This window comes from Arvicola amphibius, chromosome 11 (genome assembly GCF_903992535.2).
Source record: "Arvicola amphibius chromosome 11, mArvAmp1.2, whole genome shotgun sequence".
NCBI classification, from domain to species: Eukaryota; Metazoa; Chordata; class Mammalia; order Rodentia; family Cricetidae; genus Arvicola; species Arvicola amphibius.
In genome coordinates, this window is record NC_052057.2 from 26,397,153 (window position 1) to 26,422,374 (window position 25,222).

At 46.7% G+C, this 25,222-nt stretch overlaps 1 protein-coding gene across 1 annotated transcript in view; it reads left to right on the plus strand.

The window, feature by feature from the left end:
- The window catches only part of Maml3 (mastermind like transcriptional coactivator 3), a 415,315-nt gene that overhangs the window by 232,610 nt on the left and 157,483 nt on the right, over positions 1-25,222 (plus strand). Inside the window, exon 2 of the mRNA XM_038348433.1 lies at positions 12,577-14,151. Coding sequence (XP_038204361.1) covers positions 12,577-14,151 — 1,575 coding nt within the window. The remainder of the gene's footprint in view (positions 1-12,576; positions 14,152-25,222) is intronic.

Sequence of the window (25,222 nt, forward strand, 5' to 3'; positions counted from 1 at the left end):
CTAATTTCTTCTGAAAAATGAATTTCAGCTGGGATGAAGCTGAGCAGCATCTCCCCCACACGGGAAGGCTCAGCTGGCAGGCTCCAGACTGCTGCCGCTGCCACTGCCGGGTTGAATGTGGGTGTGTGCTGCCATCCGGCTGGACATTTCAGCCTTCATTTTTGCCCATTTACGAGAGCATGCTTCATATGGCGCGTTTATGTGGCCGTCTTACCCTTCCCAGGGGATTCACTCAGAGAAATCCTCCTGGCCTGCCTTGTGTCCTGTAGGTGGAGAAAGGCTAAAGAATCGGTGGTTAAGGGGTTGGTTGAGTAAGCCCGCGGACCCACATTTCGCCTCCAGCACCCATGTGAAAATCTTGGCTCTGCTCATCAGTAATCCAAATGTTCAGAGGTGGAAACCGGAAGACACCCATCCCCCTCCCTGCCTCCCGCCCCTGAACTTGCCCGGCCAGTCTATCTAGCAGAGTCACCCAGCTCCAGATTCAGTGAGAGACTAAAAAAAAAAAAAAAAAAAAAAAAGAAAAAGGAAAGAAAAAGGAAAGAAAGCAGAGGGATAGAGACTAACAACTGACATCAACATGCCTCTGCATGTGCAGGCCCATGTACATACATGTACACACAGAAAGAAACAGCCATAAGAAAGCCCAGGCCCTCAGCCTTCATCTCTGGAGCTGAAATGGAGGCCCAGGAGTCAGGTGCTGTCTAGAAATAAGAATCACGTTGTTGGTTTGCTTACTGGCATAGGTTTATGGAGGAGGGGGAGAATATGAGACTCTCTGTGCCCTCATGGGAGGTGACTCGGATGCCCGGGGGTTGGGGTGGTGGCACTCACTGTGTGATACAATGACAGCTCACTAGGAAATGGAGCTCTTGACCTCTTTGAGGGAAACCAGAGAATTTTTTTTTTATAGACCTATTTCAATACTTTTGCATTCCAAAGGGAGATGAATGTGTGCTGGGTTTTATTCAAAAGCGTCTCCTCACATCTGGAAGCTCTGGGCTATTTGCATCTCCTAAGCTGGTGCATGACTTCAGAGCTAGAGAGAGGAGGGGAGGGGGAGGGGGAGGGGAGGAGAGGAGAGAGGGAGGGGCAGAGAGAGAGAGAGAGAGAGAGAGAGGGAGGGAGGGAGAGGGAATCTCACGAAGGGGCTAAAAACAAAAGTGAGAATTCCTCGTTGAGAAAGAGGACATTTTGAGTAAACAGAGGAATAAAAATATTCTTGGGTCCTACCCAAGGGAAGAAAAGCAGAGAACCTCTGTGCAGTGCGTCTCCTCCTCCCTCATCCTTCCCAGAAAACAAACAAACAGAACCCTCGACCTGGCCCTGGCTTGCCACACTTTGGCCTTCCTTGCTTGAGGGAGTCTCCGGCCGGGAATGACACAGATCATGTCTCCTCTTTTCATCTGTCCCCTTCCTTCCTGATGGCTCTTCCTTCTCCCTCACGTCCCTCCTTTGTTTCTGTTCAGCTATAAATAAAATCCCATTAGAAAATTCAGAAACTAACACAAGGTCATGCCTACAGGTATGTATGTTTGAATAGAAGATGTATGCCTGACTTCTAGTAAGAACTGCTGGGAGAGGCTCCTAAGGATAGTGTCCTTAAAAGTGAATGTGGGGTGTGTGTGTGGGGGGGGAGTGTGTATACAAAGACAGAGCCCTTCCAGGTGCTGACTGGGTTACGACAGCCGCTGCTGGTCCCTGTGGAGCTTTTCCTAAGGAAGGCATTGAGAGCAGGAAGCCGCTGGATGCACAGACCCATTCCCTGCTGATGGTGCCCGGCTGCTGCCGCCCATCATCATCATCACTCCTCAAACACGTGATAAACCTGTGGTACCGCATCTGTCCTGTAGAAAATCGCTAGGCCTTTCTGGGAAGCAGGCAAATCTGACTCAGCCATGGGCGGATCCTCCTTGGGCACCCGTGACAGGTTCAAAACCGCTTGGGAGTCATCAGCAGGCTTTGCTGAAGGCAGATGGGACAGGGATTATCCAGGGAAGAGTGGGTAAGAACAGGCTTTGAGAGCCATCACAGGTTGTTAGGAGGACTAGCCCAGGTGGCAAAAGAAAGGCCCTAGCGGAGGATGGCGGTTGACCCTGTACTACAATCACTTGGAAGCCTGAGGCCGGGGAATCAACAATCCTAGGGCAGATTGCATTCATGGCCAGGTGGGAGCCAGCCTGTGCTACATGAGAGGCAGCCTCAAAATAAATAAATAAATAAATAAATAAATAAATAAATAAATACCAAAAATGGGCCAGATGTAGTGGTGCATGCCTTTACTCCCACAAATCAGGAGACAGAGGCACCTCTGTGAGTTTGAAGCCAGCCTGGTCTACGTATTGAGATCTAGGCCAGCCAGGGCTCCACAGTAAGACCCTGTTGCAATAAAAATAGATTTAAAAACAAAGATACAGTGCCCTTAGCGTGACGCCTGGCAGTTTTCAGTCAATTAGAATATTGCATACTGACAATACCTTAAATTACTTACTGAAGGGTAAATTGAGTTACCTGATCTAAACTCTGACTCCTGCTGGAAGCGATGTGAAGAGGTTTGAGAATCATACAGCCTTGATGACTGTAGGGGCTGCCATCTTGATGACTGTAGGGGCTGCCATCTTGATGACTGTAGGGGCTGCCATCTTGATGACTGTAGGGGCTGCCATCTTGGTTTTAATGAGTGGATCCTTGTTTTGTCAGTGCTCATGAAAACTACTTAAATGTCACATAGAAGGAGGACCTGCAACTCATGTGGCCAGGAGTGAAATGTCATTTATTCCTTCAATTGTGAGAAAGCCAAGAGCCTATATGCACCTGTCTGTTCTTGGAAACTTGGAGATTTGAGGAGATTCCGGGACATTGTGTTTCTAAATGTCAAGGGCCTTATCTGCCGCCGTTCCCAATGTGTTGGGATCCGTTGTTGTGGTGTATCCAATTGGGACTTACTACATAGTTAAGCATGACTAAAGGATAAAAGCACACCCCAAAATTCAATCATTCGTAAAAAACATATTTAGAAAAGTCCAAAACTAATCAGTTAGGGAAATATATCACAGTCAGATTTAGGTGTCTGTGTTCCTAAATTGGAAAAGAAGTACCATCAGCACACGGTAGTCTCAAAATGCTGTGGATATCCCTGGCCCCTGGGCTGGGGTTCCATGCTCACAATGCTGTGGATAGTGTTGGCCCCTGGGCTGAGGTTTCATGCTCACAATGCTGTGGATAGCCCTGGCCCCTGGCCTGGGGTTCCATGCCCACAATACTGTGGATAGTGTTGGCCCCTGGGCTGGGGTTCCATGCCTGCAATGCTGTGGATAGTGTTGGCCCCTGGGCTGAGGTTTCATGCCCACAATGCTGTGGATAGTTCTGGCCCCTGAACTGGGGTTCCATGCCCGCAATGCTGTGGATAGCCCTGGCCCCTGGGCTGGGGTTCCATGCACACAATGCTGTGGATAGTGCTGGCCCCTAGACTGGGGTTCCATGCCTACAGGCCTCTCATGGGGTTCTCTGATATTGTGGATACCTACTAAGGGCAAAGCCCCTTGGAGGGAGATCCCATTCTTCCAAAGCATTTTAGAATAGAGATTTATAAATTTTCTGAGTAAGTGTCTCCTCCAGAGACCCAGCATTTTCAACCAAACAGGTTCACCACCATTCTGGATTCCTAGCAATCAGAGTTTTAGTCTCTGGGTCTATGTATGCTAGGTGTATGTCTTAGGGTTTCTATCGCTGTGAAGACACACCACGGCTGTAATGGCTCTTATAAAGGAAAACATTTAATTGGGTGGCTTCCAGTCTCAGAGGTTTAGTCCATTATCATCATGGCGGGATATGGTGGCATGCAGGCAGACATGGTGCTGGAAGAGGAGCTAAGAGCTGTCTCACTCAGGATAGCTTGAGCATATATGAGACCTCAGGGCCCATTTCCACACTGACACACTTCTTCCAACAAGGCCACACCTATTGCAACAAAGCCACACCTCCTAATAATGTCACTCCCTGTGAGCTTATGGGCACAATTACATTCAAACTGCCACAGTGTATACAGCATATAGTTATATCGTCAGATGTTTTTTAAGTTCACGTATAATGTTTTCTTCTTAATTGCTGAGTGTGTGTGAGATAGGCAAGGGCTTCACAAGTTAAGTTATGATTTTCTGTTTTCTTTCTGAGCTGTTCCGCCTGTAGGGAAGATTTCTTTCAAACAACCTTTGTCAGCACCTTTGTGGATGTGTTTGTCCTCTGAGGTGGTCCATGTTCTTAGAAATGGATTGGTTGACCCTGAAGCCACTGGCACAGAACCCACACAGACGCATCATGGCCTTCCCCAACCATTGCTAGTGTGGTATGGGTCACGGCGACAGATCTTACCATGTATATACATACCTTTTCATGAAGATGGTGGAAATCCATCAATCTTGCATTCAACTCATGATCCCCTGAGGTCAGGAAGATCTCATTCTAGAGTATAGTTCCCTGGTTCCACTTATGAGATGCCCTAGAGCAAGTAAGAAATAATCTGTGTTGTTTAGGAGTGTGTCTTTAAAAATCTTACCACAGATTCCAAAATATCAGAATCTAGCAGTGATTGCAGTCTGAATCCCAGCATCTAATTTCAGGAGATCCTAATCCAGCTACCTCAGGACAACCCGAGGAACTCATTAGATTTCTTTAGATATCTGTGTCCCAGTCTGGACCCTGCCTGAAGCTGCTAAGTCAGGGATTGTGGAGGCAGAATCAGGATATCGACCTTGTTAGCAGCTTTGCAGCCCCACTAAAGAAAGAAAATGGAATTCCGTGAACGTGATCAAGTATATGTGGAGCCAAGTCCTGGGACTTAACTGAGTGGGGTGGAACCAAGGACTCCTGAAAGCATAGCCAGACGACTGTGCCCTTGCCGTTTGAGTAAATCATTGAGGGACACACAATGATGCTTGGCTCAGTCCTGGGTGAGGGCTTGGAGCCAACTACAGAGTCAGAACTGAGTTTGAATTTGAGTTTGGGTTTAGCCATCTCTCTGATGTGAGCCTCAAATGCCGTCCAGTCTCGTTCTGCCTCGAGTCCTATCAAATGGGTCTAATTAAACCTGTCTTTTAAAATCAGTTCTTAGGGGGCTGGAGAGATGGCTCAGAGGTTAAGAGCACTGGCTGCTCTTCCAGAGGTCCTGAGTTCAATTCCCAGCAACCACATGGTGGCTCACAACCATCTATGATGAAATCTGGTGCCGTCTTCTGGTGTGCAGGCATACATGTAGGCAGAATGTTGTATACATAATAAATAAATCTTTAAAAAAAATTTTAAAATCAGTTCTTAGGACTAGATGACAGGGATAATGGCGGTTCATTCCCAGGTGTTCCAACAGGGAGTTGATTTTGTTTTTCTTCTTTTGTTTTAAACAGGTCTTACTATGTAGCCTAGATTAGCCTTGAACTCTTCATCTTCCCACCTTAGCCTTCTCTGTGTTGGGAGTACAGACCTGCGCCTTGCCTAGCTAGTCTTTATTATTCTGGGTAGGACTCCCATCTCTCTTCCCAAGTTCAATGATCCTGGACCATTTCTTATGAAATCGGGAAGACAGCATTGAGAGTTTCTTTGAACCTGAAGGAACTGTGTTAGTCTAAAGAGGAAAAGATCTTCTCATAGTGAGCGTCACTTGGCTTGGGGACACCACAGGGCTCTGCTAGGAATGGACTTCGCTATGTCATTAGAGATTGGTGACCTAAGCCATCCTTTTCTTTGTAACAGGTGCCGCCCGTCCATTTCCTTCCACATCCCCGCAAACACCATCTCTTTCGCAGTGTAAGACCCTCAGCCCCATTGGCGCAAGGGTCTGCTGTAAGGATAACCATTGCCCTTTGTGACCATATGTGCTTTGTAACTTGAAGGGCACAGCAATTCATTCAGAAACTATTTTATTTTTATTTTTATTTTTTTGATTTTTAGAGACAGGGTTTCTCTGTGGCTTTGGAGCTTGTCCTGGAACTAGCTCTTGTAGACCAGGCTGGCCTCGAACTCACAGAGATACACCTGCCTCTGCCTCCCGAGTGCTGGGATTAAAGGCGTGCGTCACCACTGCCCGGCTAGAAACTATTTTATTAAACAGGCTAAATAAGGCCATTCCCACACATATACATGATCCACTTCAAGCATCTTCTGCCCTTCCCTCCTCCCTGCCCCCTCTCATTTGTCTGCCTTGTTCCCAGACACTTGTGTTTGCTTTTATGTTATCTGTATATATGTGATTTTCTGTACCTGTATATAAAGTCCAGGGCCCACAAATAAGGAAAAGCATGCAATATTTGACTTTTGGAGACTGGATGTATTTACTCATTGAGCATAATAATCTCTGGTAGCATCTATTTACCTTCAAATGTTTTATTTCCTTCTTCTCTATGGCTGAAAAAAATACCCATATTCATTCTCATTCTCTCTCCCTCTCTCTCCCTCCCTCCCTCTCCCCCCTCTCTCTTTCTCTCTCTCTCATGTTTTGTAGTGTATATGTCATGCACCTGTGTCACAGCACACATGTGGATGTCAGTGGACAATCTTTGGTGCCTTCTCTCTGCTTCTGCCATGTAGGTCCTGGGAATCAAACTTAGCTGTCAGGCTTACAGTAGAATCTTTTACCCACTGAATCCTCTAACCAACCCTATATCACATTATTTTTTTTAATTTTTTTTATTTTTTTATTTTTATTTTTTGGTTTTTCGAGACAGGGTTTCCCTGTAGTTTCTAGAGCCTGTCCTGGAACTAGCTCTTGTAGACCAGGCTGGCCTCGAACTCAAAGATCCGCCTGCCTCTGCCTCCCGAGTGCTGGGATTAAAGGCGTGCGCCACCACTGCCCGGCTCACATTATTTTTTTTTTTTTTAAATCTATTTCTCTGTTGAAGGGTTGTTTCCATATCGCAGTGTTGTGGATAACCTGCAATAAACAATGATGGGTAGGTATCTGCTGTTCTTATCCCTGTGGGTCTGGGACACACAATACACTCACGGGCACACACCAGCCTGTCCCTCTCAACCTCTGGTTTTCTCCTCTCTCACTTCCTCTACCTCATCTAAATCCCGTAATTTAACAGGAACGCCAGCTATCAAGCCACACTGCAGAGAGGAGGCCATCTCTAGAGCATTCTGGAAGGGGGAATTATCGTCTCCAGAGCACTTGACACCTGATAGCAACCCATATTGTCACAGGCATTAGCTGAACGGCACACTTCAGCTCCTGGCAGCTCAGCTCCCCTTAACGGGAGGAAACATCTCTATGGAAGTGTGGTAACATGGAAACAACAGGGCTAAGCCTCGCTAAAGCTTCCGTGCTTGTTCGCGAGAGCAGAGTGTACCAAGAGGTTTTCCGCTCTGGCAAGCAAGAGGGCCGGAATCTTGTGGAGATAGGCAATTGGAGCTGAGAGTGACCCAAGTCCCCAAGAGTGGGAACTCCCAGGACAATTGCTTGTGTGCAGCCAAGGAGTCTCTTGCTCGCTGAACAAGCTGCTCGGCAGCTTCTCAAACACACAGCCCGCCCCGTGGCTCCCTCCCGACAGCCCCTTCTCCCACGAGGGTCATAAAGAGGGAATTAGATTTTCAGACCACCTTTCTATAAAACAAAGGATGATGAGACAGAGAGAATTGATGTGAAGATTGCTCTGCTGTTTTGGACATCACAAAACCGAACATCAAAACCATGGCATAGCATCTTCAATGCCGTCCTTTGCACACTCACGAATGCTGATATATTATATATGTTATTATTATATTTTACACACACACACGCACACACACACACGGTGGAAACATGAAGCCCCCGGGGAAACAAATCTACGGCACAGGCCTTTTCAGGCAATACACTGGGAGTGTACTTGGTTTGAACCTGAACAACGTAGCCTCCCCTGTTCTACAATCTAGGACACGCATGCATTAGCACTTGGAGTCGGGCTTGAATTGCAAATTTGATTTTTTTGTTGTTGTTGTTGTTCATATTAAGAAAGCTACTCCAGATGCTTGGGAAACATTACAGTTTGGGCAGCTAGGGAGCAGAAATATTGTCATTATACCTATCTGTGTCTTGAAGATTCAGGAAGCATTCTGTCCCCATGGCAGTCGTGACTGAATTTTTAAAAACAGTAAAGCTAAGGCCGCAGTGAGTGCTACGTGGGTCCCACATGCAAAATTACGTGTTTGCACATCATCTCCTATGAACTCACCCTCACAGTAATTCTGTGAGCTAAGTATTACTAGCCCGTTTGGGAAGCCATGAAACCAAACTTGGGACAATTTATAGACATTTCTCTAAATTCATCCTCTGAGTGTCAGCTGGGAGCTGCCAGGGGCTCAGAAGCAAGCAGGAGAGAAAGCCGTCAGTGTGGCTGTTCTGGCACCGCGACCATCCGCTCCTGAGCACCGAATGCCCTGTCAGTGCGTGGGTAGCGGGATCTTGAGCCTCTGTCTCACTCCAGGGCCTCATTCTTATTTCTGTAATGCTGGGCTCTCATGTTTTGCCTGCTTAACTTCTTAGAGGTGACTGGGTTCCCAAGCAGAACTGTTGGCTTGCCTTTGAAGCCTTGGCCACCCATGTTTTATAGGCAACAAGTGGAGCATTTTTATTTTTCAGCCCTGTTCATCCATTACACGACCTAGAGCAGAATCGTGGGCCTGTGAGTCCTAAAATAACATCAGATTCATTTTTTAGGACAAGAACTCATTTTCTGAAGCGTAACATCACTTCGGAGGTACCTGGGGCCTCATTTCTGTGAGGCCTTTAAGCTGTGACACTTGACTCTGGCACCGTGTTTGAAGTTAACACACATTCAGGCACCTGTCATACTGGTGATCCAAACCGTGGCTTTCTGGTTTGTTCCATGAATAACGTTACTTTCTAGCAGCGTTCCCCTAACATGATGGATTGAAGCATCATTCTATCTGAAATCAAGTTCCAGGGTGTCCCAGTTAGGTCCCCGTTTTCAGCTGTTCAGGAGCCTCAACTGAGTGATGAGGACAGGTGCCGGTTTGTAATTAAAACTAAGATTTGGGGGAAAGAATTAGATAAGAGCTCGGCTCAAGATCCCCTCTGACTCTGCTTGCGTTAAGGGAACGGAGTTCTCTGCTTCCAGCAAAGTGTGTACTCTTTGAGACCCACATCACCAGGTTGGTGTTAGGACCTGCAGGGCTCCTCTAGAGCCGTGCCAACTCTGCAACGTGCAGCTCAGAGGAAATCCAGCACCTCTCGCCCAGAGGATCTCTTAAATACAGTGTCTCGGCCAAGAACGGGGTTCCCAGGTAGAAGAACTGTTCTCGACCCCACCCTGCACCACTTTGGTCTCTGTCTTCACCCTTTTTTATGCAGCCACCCCAGCTCCCACCCTATGGACGCTCTTTGGCCAGAGCCAGGTAGATCCCTTTCTGGCAGGAAGAAAGGTGACAAAGACATGAACTGGGTATAAAACTAATAAACTCATAGCGTTAGCAAGAGTTAACACTCTTTGGAGGGAGAGATTGTGGAGGGAGAGATTGTCCCATCCGTTACCAAGAATGAAGACTCTGGATCAGAAATTCCTTATGGCTTCCAGGCTGGCTTCCATTGTCATTCAATCTTCACATCTCTGAATGAGACCACAGGATCTTCATTCGTTGTGCAGCTACTTAGTGACTGTCGCTAAGAACCTGACCACTGCAGATACCCAGGAAACAAGTCAGCCAGGGTCCCTAGCTTCTTGGCACAAAGGAGGAGGTACAGACGGCTTAGAAAACCTTGTTGCGGTTAATCCAGTTCAGTGTGGGTGGGTTGGGGTAGGAAAGGGAGGGGTCCCCTGCTTCCTACAGTAAGGGGGATCTCAGATCTGGTGTGGAATATAAGCAGCTATTGACCAGGAAAAGGGGAGGGGAGAGAGGGAGTATTAGCCAGGGAAAGGGAAGGGGAGTGGAGTTTTTTTTCCCAAGCAAAGAAAGCATTATTTTGCCTAGAGACAGAAGGAAGCTTGACACATTTAGGGAACTTGGGCAGAAGAGGGCTGGGACACATCATCCTGATGGGCAGTGCTCGCCTAGCATGAGCAGTGGCCCCTAGGTTTGATCACACACACACACACACACACACACACACACACACACACACACACACACGCACGCACGCACGCGCACACACACACACTCACTTTTAAAGAGAGCTTTAGAGTGGATAGAAGATGTACACTCACTGGGCATGTGTAGGGAGAACGGGTAAGGAGAGGAGAGGAAGCGGCGAAGGTGACAGCTGAGATTTCAGTCTGTCACTTCAGGCTTATGAGCAGGAACCACATTACAGTGTGTCATTTGAAGAAGGTGGCGGTCTATAGAATAGATAGAAGAAAGCTAAACAATGAATAGATGAACAGATAAGGGAGGGGGGGTCACCCAGAGATGGAACCCTGGTCGAGCAGTGACAGAATGGATAGACAGTATGGCTATGAGATGAGCCTTTTAGTGTGCAATGCTCACACTTCTGTCTTGGGTAACTGTGGATCCTGTGATGGGGAACGGGTGAGCATCGGATTGAGTTTTAGATGCTCCTTAACTGTCTGAGAAAGTCTGTGACTGTAAGGCTCAGCAGAGAGGGAGCTGGCTACACTGTGACCATCAGTCTAGGGAAGATCGTCAAGGACTTGTAGCAGAGGGGAATGTCTGGGAGATCATATAAATGAACAGAAGAAACAAGGTTAAGAAGAACCCTGGAAGAATTCCATCATTTACAACAAAGAATGCCCGAGAGTGAGGAAGAGGAACTCTCACCAAGTGTGGAGTCCAAGGAGATGTTGGAAGCACACCAAGCATCGGATGGTGCTACTAGGGAGATAGACCAAGAGACAGGTGCAAGTTTTAGGCTATGTTCAATATTAATCTTTATTGTCTCTTATATGGTAGTGCGTTAAGTCCATATTCATAAGATATTTTCGCTACTCTGGCCACTATGGCAAGAGAATGGAGCCAACCCAGTTATCCATCAGCAGATAAACAGATGAGGAAACTCCACTACGTACATAAAATGGAGTACTATCTAGCTCTTAAAAGAATGAAACCATAAAACTAGCAGAGAAATGGACTTCAAACGTATAAAACTGGGGCTGGAGAGATGGTTCAGAGGTTAAGAGCACTGACTGCTCTTCCAAAGGACCCAGGTTCAGTTCTCAGTACCCACATGCAGCTCACAGCTGTCTGTAACTCCAGTTCCAGGGATCTGGCACCCTCACACAGACATGCATGCAGGCAAAAACCAACATACATAAAAATAAATAAATAAATAAATGAATCTTTAAAAACACAAGAAAATATAAAACGCAGTGAGGGTTACCCCTTCTCAAAAAAGAATACCTATTTTTCCTCATATGGGAATCTATTGTATAATGTATACATGTATATGCATGAACAAATGTGTATGTGTGTATAAGGATAGGAAAGGCAACTATTTGGAGACGAGAAGGGACAAAATACAGGTTAAAGTCACAAACGGATATAAAACTAATTGCTTTTCTAGTTTGGACTCTCTGCCTGATTTTTTGGTTTCTTGTGGTGGATAAGTACATAATGATGTAACTGATAATGAAACTGTGAAACCCAAAGACACTGCCTCAGTTTCTGACTGCTCTAACCATGTGGTTCATTGAGGTCTGGGCAAATGCTGTGTTGATCTCTCTGTGTGTAGTTTTTCAGTTTGCAAGTTTATTAGGATAAACTGATTTTTAAAAAAACATTGTTAGTGCTCTTCAAAGTATTGTTGATTTAATTCCTTGATGGGGAATTAATTTAAGGTGTTTTAAGAATTGGGAATAGATATCTTTCTCAAGCATGATGTGTTTGAGTTCACCTTTCTAAGTGTGGACTTTTCCTCATTTGGAAAATGCTTACGGGTGACCCTTACCCTGTGACCTTTTACCCTGCATATCTCTCCATTATCCGAACTCTGCTTTTAGATGAAGCCTTTACTCACGGATTTTGAATCATGGTATCGCCTGATTTTGAAACTAGAAGCATCCTTTCCTCTTTGTGTGTTTTAAAACACTTTAACGGAAGTTCATGGGCCAAGGGTTATTCATCATAGCATCTGAGTTCCATTCCAAAAACCTACGAAAATCAACCTAAAAACCACTTAGAGAAGCTGGAGAGATGGCTCAGCGGTTAAGAGCATTGCCTGCTCTTCCTAAGGTCCTGAGTTCAATTCCCAGCAACCACATGGTGGTTCACAACCATCTGTAATGAGGTCTGGTGCCCTCTTCTGGCCTGCAGGCATACACGCAGACAGAATATTGTATACATAATAAATTTTTTTTAAAAAACCAACTTAGAATCCCAGCAAGGAGGCAAGTGGGTAGGCCCCTGGGACTCATGGGCCAGCCTGACCTGGCAGGTGTGCTCCAAGCCAATGAGACAACCTGTCTCAAACCAGAGTGGTCAGTGCCCAAGGTTGTCCGCTGCACACATGTGCCCACAGGTGCGTGTGTGTATATACGCAGCATGCGTGCACACAAAGGTGGGTCACAACAGTGTACATCACAGTGGTTAAGAGTCCAATATGGGGTTATGTCATCTCCTCTCTCATTTCTTTTCCAGCTCCAAGAGACCGTGAAAAGGAAGCTGGAAGGGGCCCGATCACCTCTTAATGGGGACCAGCAGAATGGGGCTTGTGATGGGAGCTTCTCTCCAACAAACAAGCGCATCCGGAAGGATCTTCCCACGGGGATGGAGGCCATCAACAATTTGCCCAACAACATGCCGCTGCCTTCAGCTTCGCCCCTTCACCAACTTGACCTCAAGCCTTCTTTGCCCTTGCAGAACAGTACGGCTCCCCCTCCTGGGCTGCTAGACGATCTGGGTAAGAATGGCAGGCTCCCCGAGATTAAACTACCCGTCAACGGCTGCGGGGATCTAGAGGACAGCTTTGCTATCCTGCAAAGCAAGGACCTCAAACAGGAGCCTCTTGATGACCCTGCCTGCATAGACCCATCGGAAACGTCGCTGTCCAATCAGAACAAGCTGTTCTCCGACATTAACCTGAATGACCAAGAGTGGCAGGAACTCATAGACGAACTGGCCAACACGGTCCCGGAAGATGACATCCAGGACCTGTTCAACGAAGACTTTGAGGAGAAGAAGGACCAAGAATTCTCACAGGCAGCCATGGAGACTCCGCTCTCCCACGAGAGCGCGAGCATGAAGAGCGACGCTTCGCATTCTCCTTTTGCGCACGTCTCGATGGGGTCGCCCCAGGCCAGACCTTCCTCTTCCGGTCCTGCCTTTTCTACTGTCTCCACAGCCACTAGCTTGCCGTCCGTGGCCAACACTCCCGTGGCTCCAAACCCTGCCAGCTCACCAGCTAACTGTGCCGTCCAGTCCCCCCAAACTCCAACGCAAGCCCACACTCCGGGTCAAGCGCCACCACGGCCTGGCAACGGCTATCTTCTTAATCCAGTCTCGGTGGCGGTATCTGGTTCAGGGTCAAGCTCGGTGGCGGGGCCCAGCTCCGACATGTCCCCGGCAGAGCAGCTCAAACAGATGGCTGCCCAGCAACAACAGAGGGCCAAGCTCATGCAGCAGAAACAGCAGCAGCAGCAGCAGCAGCAGCAGCCGCAGCACTCAAATCAGACTTCAAGTTGGTCTCCCTTAGGGCCTCCGTCAAGTCCATATGGAGCAGCTTTCTCTGCAGAAAAACCAAATAGCCCAATGATGTACCCCCAAGCCTTTAACAACCAAAACACTATAGTGCCTGCAATGGCCAACAGCCTGCAGAAGTCGACCATGAACAACTACCTCCCCTCCAATCACATGAATATGATCGGTCAGCAGCCAAATAACTTGGGTACAAACTCCTTAACCAAACAGCACAATATTCTCACCTACGGCAACACTAAGCCCCTGACCCATTTTAATGCGGACTTGAATCCAAGGATGACGCCCCCAATGGCCAACCCCAGCAAAAACCCCTTGATGCCCTATATCCAGCAGCAGCCTCAGCAGCCCCAGCCACAGCCACAGCCGCAGCCTCCCCAGCAGCAGCCTCCGCCCCCACCACAGCTGCAGGCTCCCAGGGCGCACCTGAGTGAGGACCAGAAGCGCATGCTTCTCATGAAGCAGAAAGGAGTGATGAATCCACCCATGGCCTACACTGCGCTTCCAGCCCACGGTCAGGTAAGTGAGCCGTGGCGCAGGGTGCCAGCCGTTCTTATCCGCGTGCCAGGCTGTCCTGTGTCCATGGGCACCAGGCTTGACCTGAAATGGAGCCTGATAACCAGCAGGAATCCTCTCCTGTACATCTTTGTGCGGTTTCTTCTCAGAGTTGGAGAAAGAGGTTCAGTAAAAACCATTTTTGTACACGAGTGCCTAGGAACCCAGCATCTTATTCCTGACTGCTGTCAACAAAATTTTAAATTATGTTCCATTTTCCCTGTGAGGAAAGCAGGCGACAGAAGTCACATGACCCAACGTGGCATACCTCTATGGTTTTCTTCCAGTTCATTAGCTAAGGGGTGATAGGAGGTCAGGGGTCCTTGGGCCTCCCTCTCACCGTTTTATACCGCCTAGATGAACCTTCGGCTGTCTTAACAGGCGATGAATGATGGAAAATATGAACTCTTGGCCTTCAGAAATCAGAGAGTGAAGTGGAGAGGGGATCTTGTAGGGCCGTTGAATGTTTAAACATTTGCCATTTTGCCAACAACAGTTGGATTTCTCAGTCACATGATTTAGTAGTATGGGCACCCCTGTCTGAGGCATTCAGCTCGATCTCAGCTTGATTTCAGCAAGAATTGCTAGTTTATTCATAGGGGAGGGTGTGGGGGTGGGGAGGTGAGGTCTTTACTTGCAGTTGCTGTCTGTGCATCCTTCCTCATGGAATGCTAACAGTGTCCTGTAGGCAACTCTGTGTGTTGTGGCTCCCACTTGTATCCCCATTCTAGAGAACCCCCAGTCCCCAGGTTGATGGGAGCTACCAAGCTGGAGGTGGTGCTGGCTGCATAGACAGGCCCGAGCTCTGTGGCTTCAGTCTTGCCATTCACAGCTTTCTAAGCCCCAAACCTCACAGTGTCTTCTTGTCTCCACATGCCAACTTGATCTAAAGAAATCCTGTCTGAGTAAAGAAAAGTGTGACTAGGTTTTACATCAGCTGCAACTAGGAGCCAGTAGGAAACGTCTTTGAAATGTGGACTCTGATATTTAAATAATGATTTCATTAAAATATATACATTTCTATCAACGGAAATGCAACCTTTAACATTCAGTTCAGAAGCAAGCAAACATAGAGGCAACATGCAAGGATGCTTTGGGGAGCCCAGATGCATCACGAGGTTTATGAGATTGCATGCCGTCAAATGGTCCGTTGTTAATCTTAATACAAATTATGCTGTTTCTAATGCCAGTATTTCTTCTGAGCCAGACCAAAGATGATTAATTCCAACTTGCAGGTTCTGCAGACATGTGGGTGTGATGATACCCCTTTGCCCTCCAAGACCCTTACTAACCCCTTCCTAAGTAGGCTAGCTAGAAACAAAGTCTTTGCTGGAACATGGTGCGTTTTTGTTTGGGGTGTTTGTTTGTTTGCTTGTTTGTTTGTTTTAGGGATCATTTGGGGTCCTAGTGCTTGCAAGTGGCTCCCTGAGGCCTTGGGCTGGAGGGGTTGTATTTTGAAAGGTCTGGGTCAGCTGAAGCAGCATCTGGATTAAATCTGCATGGAGCACCCTTTCCGTCTCAGGGTGGACAGAATCCTTCCTGGCAAGGGCTGGTGAGAACAATTGCTTCTTAGTGCAGAGCACCGGCAGGTGAACGTCGCGTTCGCTGCTTTTCTGTTGATGTAATAACAGCCTCCCATTTGAAACAAGTTTCTCGATACTTACATAAGCGTGTGAGTGTCTCTCTGCAAACACACCGTTTCCAGTGTTGATCTGATTGGGAGCCGGTATTTTCGTAGCTCTCATTGTAATCATTTATGCTGTGGGTGGGCAGGGGCACAGACTCTGACATGTTACAAACACCGAATGTTAGTCCTTGCCATTTTCTGCTTTGCTGGTAGAATTCTGTTGGGCCTTGCCAGGTCCAAAAGACCATGACCAATGCTTAGTTTTAGTGAATGGCTTGAGCAATGAAATGGTATGATAATATTAGATAAATTTATTTCAAGAAAGTTACACAGTTACTCATGTGGGACCGGTAGGGACTGAGGTTTCTCTCAGGAACAAGTAGAAATACACTTACTTTCTGAGTATTTTTTTTTAAAAAAAGAAAAGAAAAGAAAAGAAAAGAAGCAAGCCAGATGTGACTGAACATGCCTTTAATTTCAGCAGGTGAGCCTCTATAAGTTTGAGCCCAGCCAGGAAAACACAGTGAAACCGTTTCCAAACAAAAGAACAAAGAAAGTTCAAGCAAGTTTTTTAATGGCTTTTATCTAGGAAGTCAACTATGTAGAATTTACATGTTATTCCTCATAACGATCAAATTAAACAAAGGTAATTATTAGTTACATAGCAATTATTTATTTTTGTTTTAAATAAGTGAGCATCTTCCCTGCATGTGAGTCTATGTACCACATGTGCAGTGCCTGTGGAGGCCGGAAGAGGGCATCAGATCTCCCCACTCCACCCCACCCCCGAACTGTAGTTACAGATGGTTGTGGGCAGCCCTACTGGTGCTGGGAACGGAACCCCAGTCCTCTGGAAGAGCAGTGCTCAACAACCCTTCCCTGTTACTGTTAATGGTAAAAAATTGTGACCAACAGAAATATTTTGAATAGGCATATAATATAGGCATGAAATATGCCTGAAAGTATGAATAGGCATGAAAGTATGGGATTAGCAAATGGTTATGCATAAGGAAATGCTCCTAATGTTAAAACAAGCAGCCTCCCCACCCCCAAAGAGTTGGTATATTGTAGACTGGCTTGTACTACTCAGTAGCCTTGAAAGGAGCATCTCAACTTTTAGGAATGACATTCTGCTGTCTGGTTATTATTTTCCTTTTCACTGTTGACTGAAGATATTCCGAATTTTCATATATATGTATGTTCATTCTGCCATCAGGAAAATATTTTTTATGTAAGGAAAAAAATCCCTATTTTAAAAGTAAAAGCCAACCTTTCCTTTCTTAGAAAGTCAGTTGGAGTCAAATTGACGTTCAGGTGAATGAGCTCAAGCCCTTATTCCCTGGTCGTTAGTGTGTATTCGCTGTAAATTCCTGCTCCAGTGGTAACCCCAGGCTTCCCCCACCTTCACCCTTCCCTTTTCTTACTAATCCTCTTCTCATCCCTTACCAACTTTTCTTTTTCCTGTAAACAGCTAAAACCTTCTGCAATGTAAATATCGCTGAGTTCCTACTCTAGCTCTTTGCCCAGTCTTCTCCAGGACATGCCCATGTGTTATTTCTTTGATCACGTCTCTTTCCCTGTACCTCCCACCTTGTAAAAATAAATTTCCGTATCCTGTCGTCATAGCTGAGCCTCCTGCATTGATGTCTTTTTTTTTTTTTTTTTTTTTAAAAAAAAAAATACGTACTTCTGAGATGAAACAACCAGTTCTTACTGGGCTCTTGTTTGTTATGTTTTCCTAATTTCGCTGTGTCTCCAGAACCACATTTCCGCCCCCAGCTAGTTTTTGCACAGTGTCCAACCCTGTGTCTAAAACCCAAGGCTATTTCAGAAGCCATTTGGTAAAAATTAGCAACACGTGGGCCAGAGCTGTGTTTTCAGCTGCCTGTGGGCTTCCCTGGAGAACGTATGGGCACACTAGTGACTCAAAGTTGCTTCTAAGAGCAAGGAGGAGGACTGGGAAAGCCGTCTAAAAGGACGCCTGTCAGGGGCGGTCTTATCTTGTACCCGTGGAGTGCCAGTGAGATGTCTGGGAAGGCAAACTCTAACCACTGGGACTGGCAAACACAAAACAAGGAAGCGACTAGGCAGAAGGGACCCAAAGGCCTGCGACTCCCAGCTGGCCAAGGGAAGACATGGGCAACCTAGAGTACAATTCCCGCACGGGTGCGTGCAGAGTGACCCATTTCCAAAAGGTGATGTAGGCGTCTGGTCCACACGGCTCTGCTGCTTCATCTGTGTGTCTTCCATATGGGGCTCCGTGCATGTCCTAAGTAGGTATGCTTTCCGCTTTTCCTTTTATTTTTCCAAAGTGTGTGAGTTCTGCTAGTGTAAACCTGCTACCTGTGACATCGCCACAGGAAGCTCAGGCCTCCAGGGCTCACGGACATCCTGGGCATCTCTTTGAACATCCTTAGCTTTACTAGCTGGAATCCTCTTTTGTCAGTTTTCTCAAAAACATGTGCTTGCTTTTCTCAAGAGACGCACGCACCTAGTTCAGACAGTGCCGGCAGACTTTTGGTTTAAACACACACACACACACAAAAAAAAACAGCAGCAGCAACCCTCCCCACACCCTTCCACAAAGGCAGCCACTTGATGTCACTAAGCCATTTTCTTGCTGATCCCCACGACGTTTCTCCATTTTCAAGCCTCTTGTAAGTCAGAACACACCCTGCCTTAAAGATATTTCTTCAAGATCCTGTGACATCCACAGCGTGGAGCAGCCCAGCGATGTGGGTCCACACCTTCGCTGCTCCGAGAGCTTTCTAATCCTTTAAGATCTTGTGATCTTGGTGTGACTTCTTTCCCTCATGATGTGTGATTCCATGAAACGTGTTCCTCTTGTATGTGGCTGTGGGTGTGGTGTATGCAGATACATGTCTGCCTGTGCTTGGAGGTCAAAGGTGGATGTCCAGTGTCCTGCTATGTCACCCTCGCCCTTATTCACATGAGACAGGGTTTCCCACTGAACCTGTGATCCCCCTGCCTCTGCCCTCAGAATGCTGGAGTGACAGGCATGCACAGTGGAGTCTGGCCTTGACTCCGTGCTGGGATTTGAACTCTGGTTCTCTTGCTTGGGCAACAGGTACTCTTACCCATCAAGCCGCTTGCCTACCCCCGACAGATGGCACTAAGAAATGTATTTTAACATCTGATAGTATGTATATGTTCCTAATATAGCTGGGGTTTAAGTTTTTTTTTTAATACTTTCTCTCTCCTTTTATTTCTTTTTATTGAACTTTTCGGAACTTCCTCTGCATTGCTCTCTGAGTCTCATTTCTATTTTCCATGTCTTTGTCTTCTTATCCCGTGTTCTATTAGATTTCCTTAACTTCGTCTTCCAACCTTGATATCAAATACTTCATTTTTAATTTCCACGTTTTCAATTTCTATAAGCTCCTTCGTATTCTCTGGCTTGTCCTTTATAACCTAAGAACACTAATTATCATTTTGAAATGAGGTTTTCTTCTGCTCTCTGCTTACTCTCTCTCCGAGGCAGCTTTTCCCTTGTGTTCGTTCTGCTTCTGTAATAACATGAGCTTTTCCTTAACCGTCTGTTTAAGGAGCGTGGTGCTGTACCGGAGGTCACCTGCCCTGGGATTACTGGGTGAGAGCCCTGGGTCAGTTTTCATAGGTGACTTTCCCTTGAACAGGACAGATGAGATTTCTAAGATCATTGCTGACCCTAGAAACTGATCATGGAGAGGGAGTTGGTGGTGGTTGGGTTGGTGATCACGAGGCCGGTGTTGCTGAAGACTGGGCTTTCACTTACCCTCTCTGTTTTTATTCGACACCAGGGCTCCCGAGTCCCATAGCTTCATCTCTGTAGAGTCAGGAACCATCCATTCTCCAGTCTGGGGGAGGGGAGAAGTCTACCTCTTCACTTGAGGGACCTTCAGCCCATTTCCCTGTGTAGCTTTGTGAAGATAGTCTAAACAGATTCTGTGCCCTTTAGCTATCAGACTGTTGAAACAGCCATTCCCCCAAGGAACCTAAATTCCCTCAGGAATCTCATCCCCATGCAGGGGAAAGGCTGAACACCCCCCCTCTCCCCGCAGTGCCAGACAGAGGAGGAACTTGTCTCTCCTGAAGAGATTTCAGGCACACTGAACAATTTCCCAGAGCACTTAGTGGGACAGACTGAAACTGAGCCTCGTGAGCAAGACCACACCTTGACTGTGACTGCGCAGCTACTACGTACATCTATTTACGGCTAAACCTCCTGGATTTGGCTGAGGGAGAAGAAGGATGTCGCTGGATCTCTTTGTTCCTTTTTCCAGTTTGGTCATGTCGAATAAACCCCCTTCTTCTGATTTTTCCAGCCCTTGATCTTTTCATTCGGGATATTGAAGATGGGTGGCCAAGCCTAGTTTTAAGGCTGCAGGATTCAGGCTTTAAACCTAATAGCTCCAACAGCATCCCTGCCTCCTGCCTTGGTACTCCAAATGCCTCTGCTGCCTATGGCTTCACGCCTTGTTTGAATCTGCCACTCCTACTCCACGATTGGGGTCAGCTCTGTCCAAGTCGCTTTGTCATCTGATTTCCATCTTCCAGAGTGTCACTGACATCCCCCGACTGCTCTTGCCACCTCCCTTCCTCTTCGCTCTTCAATGTTTCTATCAATTTCACTCCCGTATTGTCACGGTACTGGAGAATACCAAACTCATTCCAAACTTCGGCGATGGCTTTCAACACATTTCTCTCTGAATATCAAAGGTACTGAGACTTATTGCTGCAAATTCGCATGATTGCTTCCAATGTTTTGGGCATTAAGGGAGCACAGCAGACTTTGATCAGACTTAAGATACCCTTGTGATAGTGAGTGTTTGAGCGTCAACTTGCAATAGCCTAAAGTCACACGAGAAGAGACTCAGTTGAGGAACTGTCTAGATCAGGTTAGCCTGTGGAGATTTGTCTTGATTGCTTATTGATAGAGGAAGACCTGGCCCATGGTGGGTGGCAGCATTTTATGAGTTTGAGCCCCCAAACTGTGCAAGAGTAGAGAAAGTTGGCTAAGCAGTAAGATAGTAAGCAGGCAAGGACCCGTGTGCCCACTCTGCTTCTGACTGTGGTCGGGACACAGTAGGTTCCTGCCTCAACTTCCCCTCAATAATGGACTATCTTGGAACTGTGAGCCAAATGAACCCTTCCTCGACTGTGAGGTGGGGTCTTTTATCACACAACAAAACAAAACCAGGATGATATTTGAGGCACAAGTTTTCTTATCAGGAATGCTGCTTTTATTCAACGGGACAGAAATGCCAACATCATCCTCCAGCCACTTGGGGGTAAACTCTCATGGTTATACCCACACAGTCTTTTACAGAATCTTGAAAATATTGACTTACTTCCAGGACTGTGAAAACAATTTAGATTCTATGACCCTGACTAAGCCTGTGGTACCCGGCAACTCAGGTGCCAGGCAAAGTATTGACAGAATGCTCATCACTGGCTCAATCCAGGCCTCCCAGCTGAGGGCAACCGGCAGGCAAAAGTGCTCAGAAATCCACATAATAAGGGAAAGGTTTCTATCGATGGGTAAAATAAAATCATTTCCATACACATCCTGGAAGATTTTTTAAAATCCTGATTGACATTTTTCAGAGTCTGAGAATATGAGACCAAGAGAAAAGAGCCGAAAAGGAAAAGTTTGAGGGAAAGGAATTAGCTTTGTAATAGTACTGTGGAAGAGAGAGGCTTTAATTGGTCCTCTGTGAGAAGGCTCTTGAAAGGTGCTGGGGGGCGAGAGGATTCCTGTTTACTCAGAGAGCTTAGAGCCCATCAAGTGGAGTTCCGGAGCATTTATGGACCTAAGAATCACCCGGGGAGCGGGGAGGTGTTCGGGGTGCATGCAATCAGCAGATCTGTGCTGAGGCCTGGGAGTGTGCACTCTATACCCCCACAACGGCTACCAACTCTCTTGCCATTTTATTGTGAAGGAATGGCACATCAGATAGCACCAGAACACAGTAAAGTGGACTTTGTTCATTTCATTGCCCAGTGTCTAAATCGGTTTACTTACGGCCGTGTCTTCGTTACTTTTCTGTTGCTGCCATGAGATGTCAGGACCAAGGGATCTTATAGAAGAAAGAGTTCCCTTGGGCTCATGGTTCCAGGAGGGTCAGAGTCCATGGTGGAAACAGGTGGCAGTCATGGTGGCAGAAAGCTGAGACTTCACATCTTCCTGCTCACACACAGGACACAGAGTAAATTAGGAGGGGCTCAAGGCTTTGAATCCTCAAAGCCCACCTCTTGTGACATCTTCCAAGGAGGCCAGATCCCCTAAGCCACCCAGACAGTGCCACCAACTGGGGACCAAGCATTCTAATGCCCAAGACTATAGGGGACATCCTCAAATCGGCACAGGCAGCTATCAATTTTATAATTTTTCTAAAAAGTGTGTGTGTGTGTGTGTGTGTGTACACATGTGCACGCACACGCATACACAACATTTGGGGAAGCCAGAGCAAAACTTTTGGTATCTTCCTCTAGTCCTATCTGCCTTGTTGACTTGAGATAGGGTCTTTCACAGAACCAGAAGCCCACTGTTTGGCTAAGATGGTCGGCCAGAGAGCTCCTAAGATCCTTCTATCTGTTCCCACTGAAGCTAAGGCTACAGGAATCTACAGCTCTGCCTGGCTTTTTGTGTGGTGCTGAGGATGCAAACTCGGGTCCTCAGGCTTGCAGGGCAACGCTATTGCCCACTGACGCATCTCCCTAGCCCCTTGTTGAGTGTCTCAGCAGGATAACACAGTGTGTTTTCCACAGCTCCATCCTCACACACTTCTTGTATTACAAGGTAGACTCCTCCTTCATCTCTCCAAGAGATGGATGGCTCTTCTTTTCCTTCAGGAGCTCCGTGTACTGGGCTACCTTCTCCAGGATCTGCAGGAAGAAAGCCTGGCCGTGGATTGGAAAATGCCCATGGCAAAGGCAACATGAGGCTTGTGTAGCAGCACACTCTTGAGATATCATCCTCAGAGCAAGACTTCTCAGATGTATCGGTAGGGCCCCAGCTCTAGGTTCTCATACTTGGTTATATCAAAGATGGCATCCGGACAACTTTGCTAGCTGTTCCTGGACGTTGAGAATGATGGCTCGTGGACCACATGCCCAGTTTCCTTTACCTCTTGCATCTTGGGTTCCCTTCCTTTCAAGCTGTACTCTTCAGCACCCTGAGCTCCAGGCTAGAACCCTCTAAGGGTACCTCCTGTGTTTACAGACAAAAGGGAAAGTCTAGCTTTTCTCTCCCCAACACAAGTCTACTGGTCATTAGGTCAACAAACGTATGTAGCATTGTAAAACTTGACCAATGGACGGAAAAAGATGTCTACATCCTGTCAGCCAGAATGTGCTGCCCCAGAAAGTCCTGTCTGGAAGATAAAGGGGTTCGCATATGAATGTTGGGCGTTAAGTAGGGTATCACCAACTATCTTAGGGTTATTACTGCTGTGATAGAACACCATGACCGAAACAAGTTGGGGAAGAGGGTGTGTTTGGCTTACATACCCTAAATCACAGTCCACTGAGGGAAGCTAAGGCAAGGAACCTGGAGCTGATGCAGAGGCCATGGAGGAGCGCTATCTACTGACTTGCTCCTCATGGCTTGCTCGACCTGCCTTTTTATTTTTTGTTCTTTCCCATTTTTCCTTTATTGAAATTAGATGTGTTATTACAAAGTGTATCCTGATTACCGCATGTCCTACTACTGCTCCTCCTCACATACAACCCTCCGTCCAGAGCCACCCTCTGCTATCTTCCTTAGGAAACAAACAGGCATCTAAGGGATAATAATAAAATAAAATAAAATAAAAATAGTACAAAATAGAATAGGAAAAATCCTAACATAGAAGAATAGGACAAAAGAAACAAGCAGAAGGAAAAGAAGGAGCCCCAAGAGGGCAAAAGAAACAGATAGAAATGCAGAGACCAATTTGTTGGCACACTAAGGACTCCTATAAAAACACAAAACTGAAGTCATAATAGCTACTCAGAGGACCTATAGGGAAGGGGGGTGGGGGAAGAATAAATAAAATAAATTTAAAAAATAAGAAATAAAAGAAGATAGAATTTTTTTTAAAAAAAATTATTTTAAGCCTGACACGACATCATGAGGCAAGGAATCCCCAGAGATGCCATTGAGTTGACTTTCTTTCACATCCTCTCTGGTCATACAACCCCATCCTTACCAGTAGATTGTGTCCTCAGTGAGACCCCCTTGAAGGAAACTAAATTTACGTTTGCAAGTGGCTCTCAGCTGGAGCTGGCTGCTGGGTTGGGTTGGGTCAGGCGTTCTTCCTCCTTCAGCGCTGGGATCCCGCCTGGTGCAGACCCAGGCAGGCCCTGTTTGCTGCTTTAGTCTCTGCATTCCTATGAGCACGCTGATACAGAGGGCCTTGTTTCCTTGGTGCCCTCCATCCCCGACGGCTCTCACATTCTTCCCACCTCCTCTCCTGCTGGCTTCCCCAAACCCCGATGGGAGGAATTTGATGGGAATCTCCTGTTTGGGACTGAGTGTTCCAAGTCTCTCACGCTTTGCGTATCGTCTAGCTATGGGTCTCTATTTGTTCCCATCTGCTTCAGGAGGAGAATCTCTGATGATGTCAGCCTGCTTTCTTATAGCACTCAGAACCCCTCGCACTGGTGGTTCCTCCCCCATCGATCACTAATTAAGAAAATGCCCTACAGGCCTGGCCATATCAGGTCTTATAGGGGGCATTCTTATCAATTGAGGGCTCCTCCCCAGATGATTCTGGCTTGTGTCAAGTTGAAATCAAACATACTAAATTCTGCATGCAGCCAGGCAGTGATGGCACATACATGTTATCCCAGCAGAGGCAAGAGGGTATCTGAATTCAAGGCCAACCTGGTCTACAAAGCAGGTTCCAAGATACCCTGAGCTACCCAGAGAAACCATTTCAGAAAACAAACATAAAACGGGCTGGAGAGATGGCTCAGAGGTTAAGAGCATTGACTGCTCTTCCAGAGGTCCTGCGTTCAATTCCCAGCAACCACATGGCAACTCAAAACCATCTATAATGAGATTTGATGCCCTCTCCTGGCATGTAGGTAAACGTGCATTCAGAACACTGTGTACATAATAAATAAAAAGAAAGAAAGAAAGAGAAAACCAAACTCAAACAAAAAATTCTATATGCAAAGGCAGTGAGAAAGATGAGGATCAGCATAGCCTGAGCAAACACAGGAGCCCATGGGGGGGGGGGGCAGCTTCCAGATGGACCCAGGACGAGCAGACACTGGGTAGTGGCATTCTTGTCGAAGCGAAAGGATGTTTTTTTGTTTTTTTTTTTGTTTTTTTTTTTTTTTTTTTTTGAGACAGGGCTTCTCTGTAGCTTTGGAACCTGTCCTGGAACTAGCTCTTATAGGTCAGGCTGGCCTCGAACT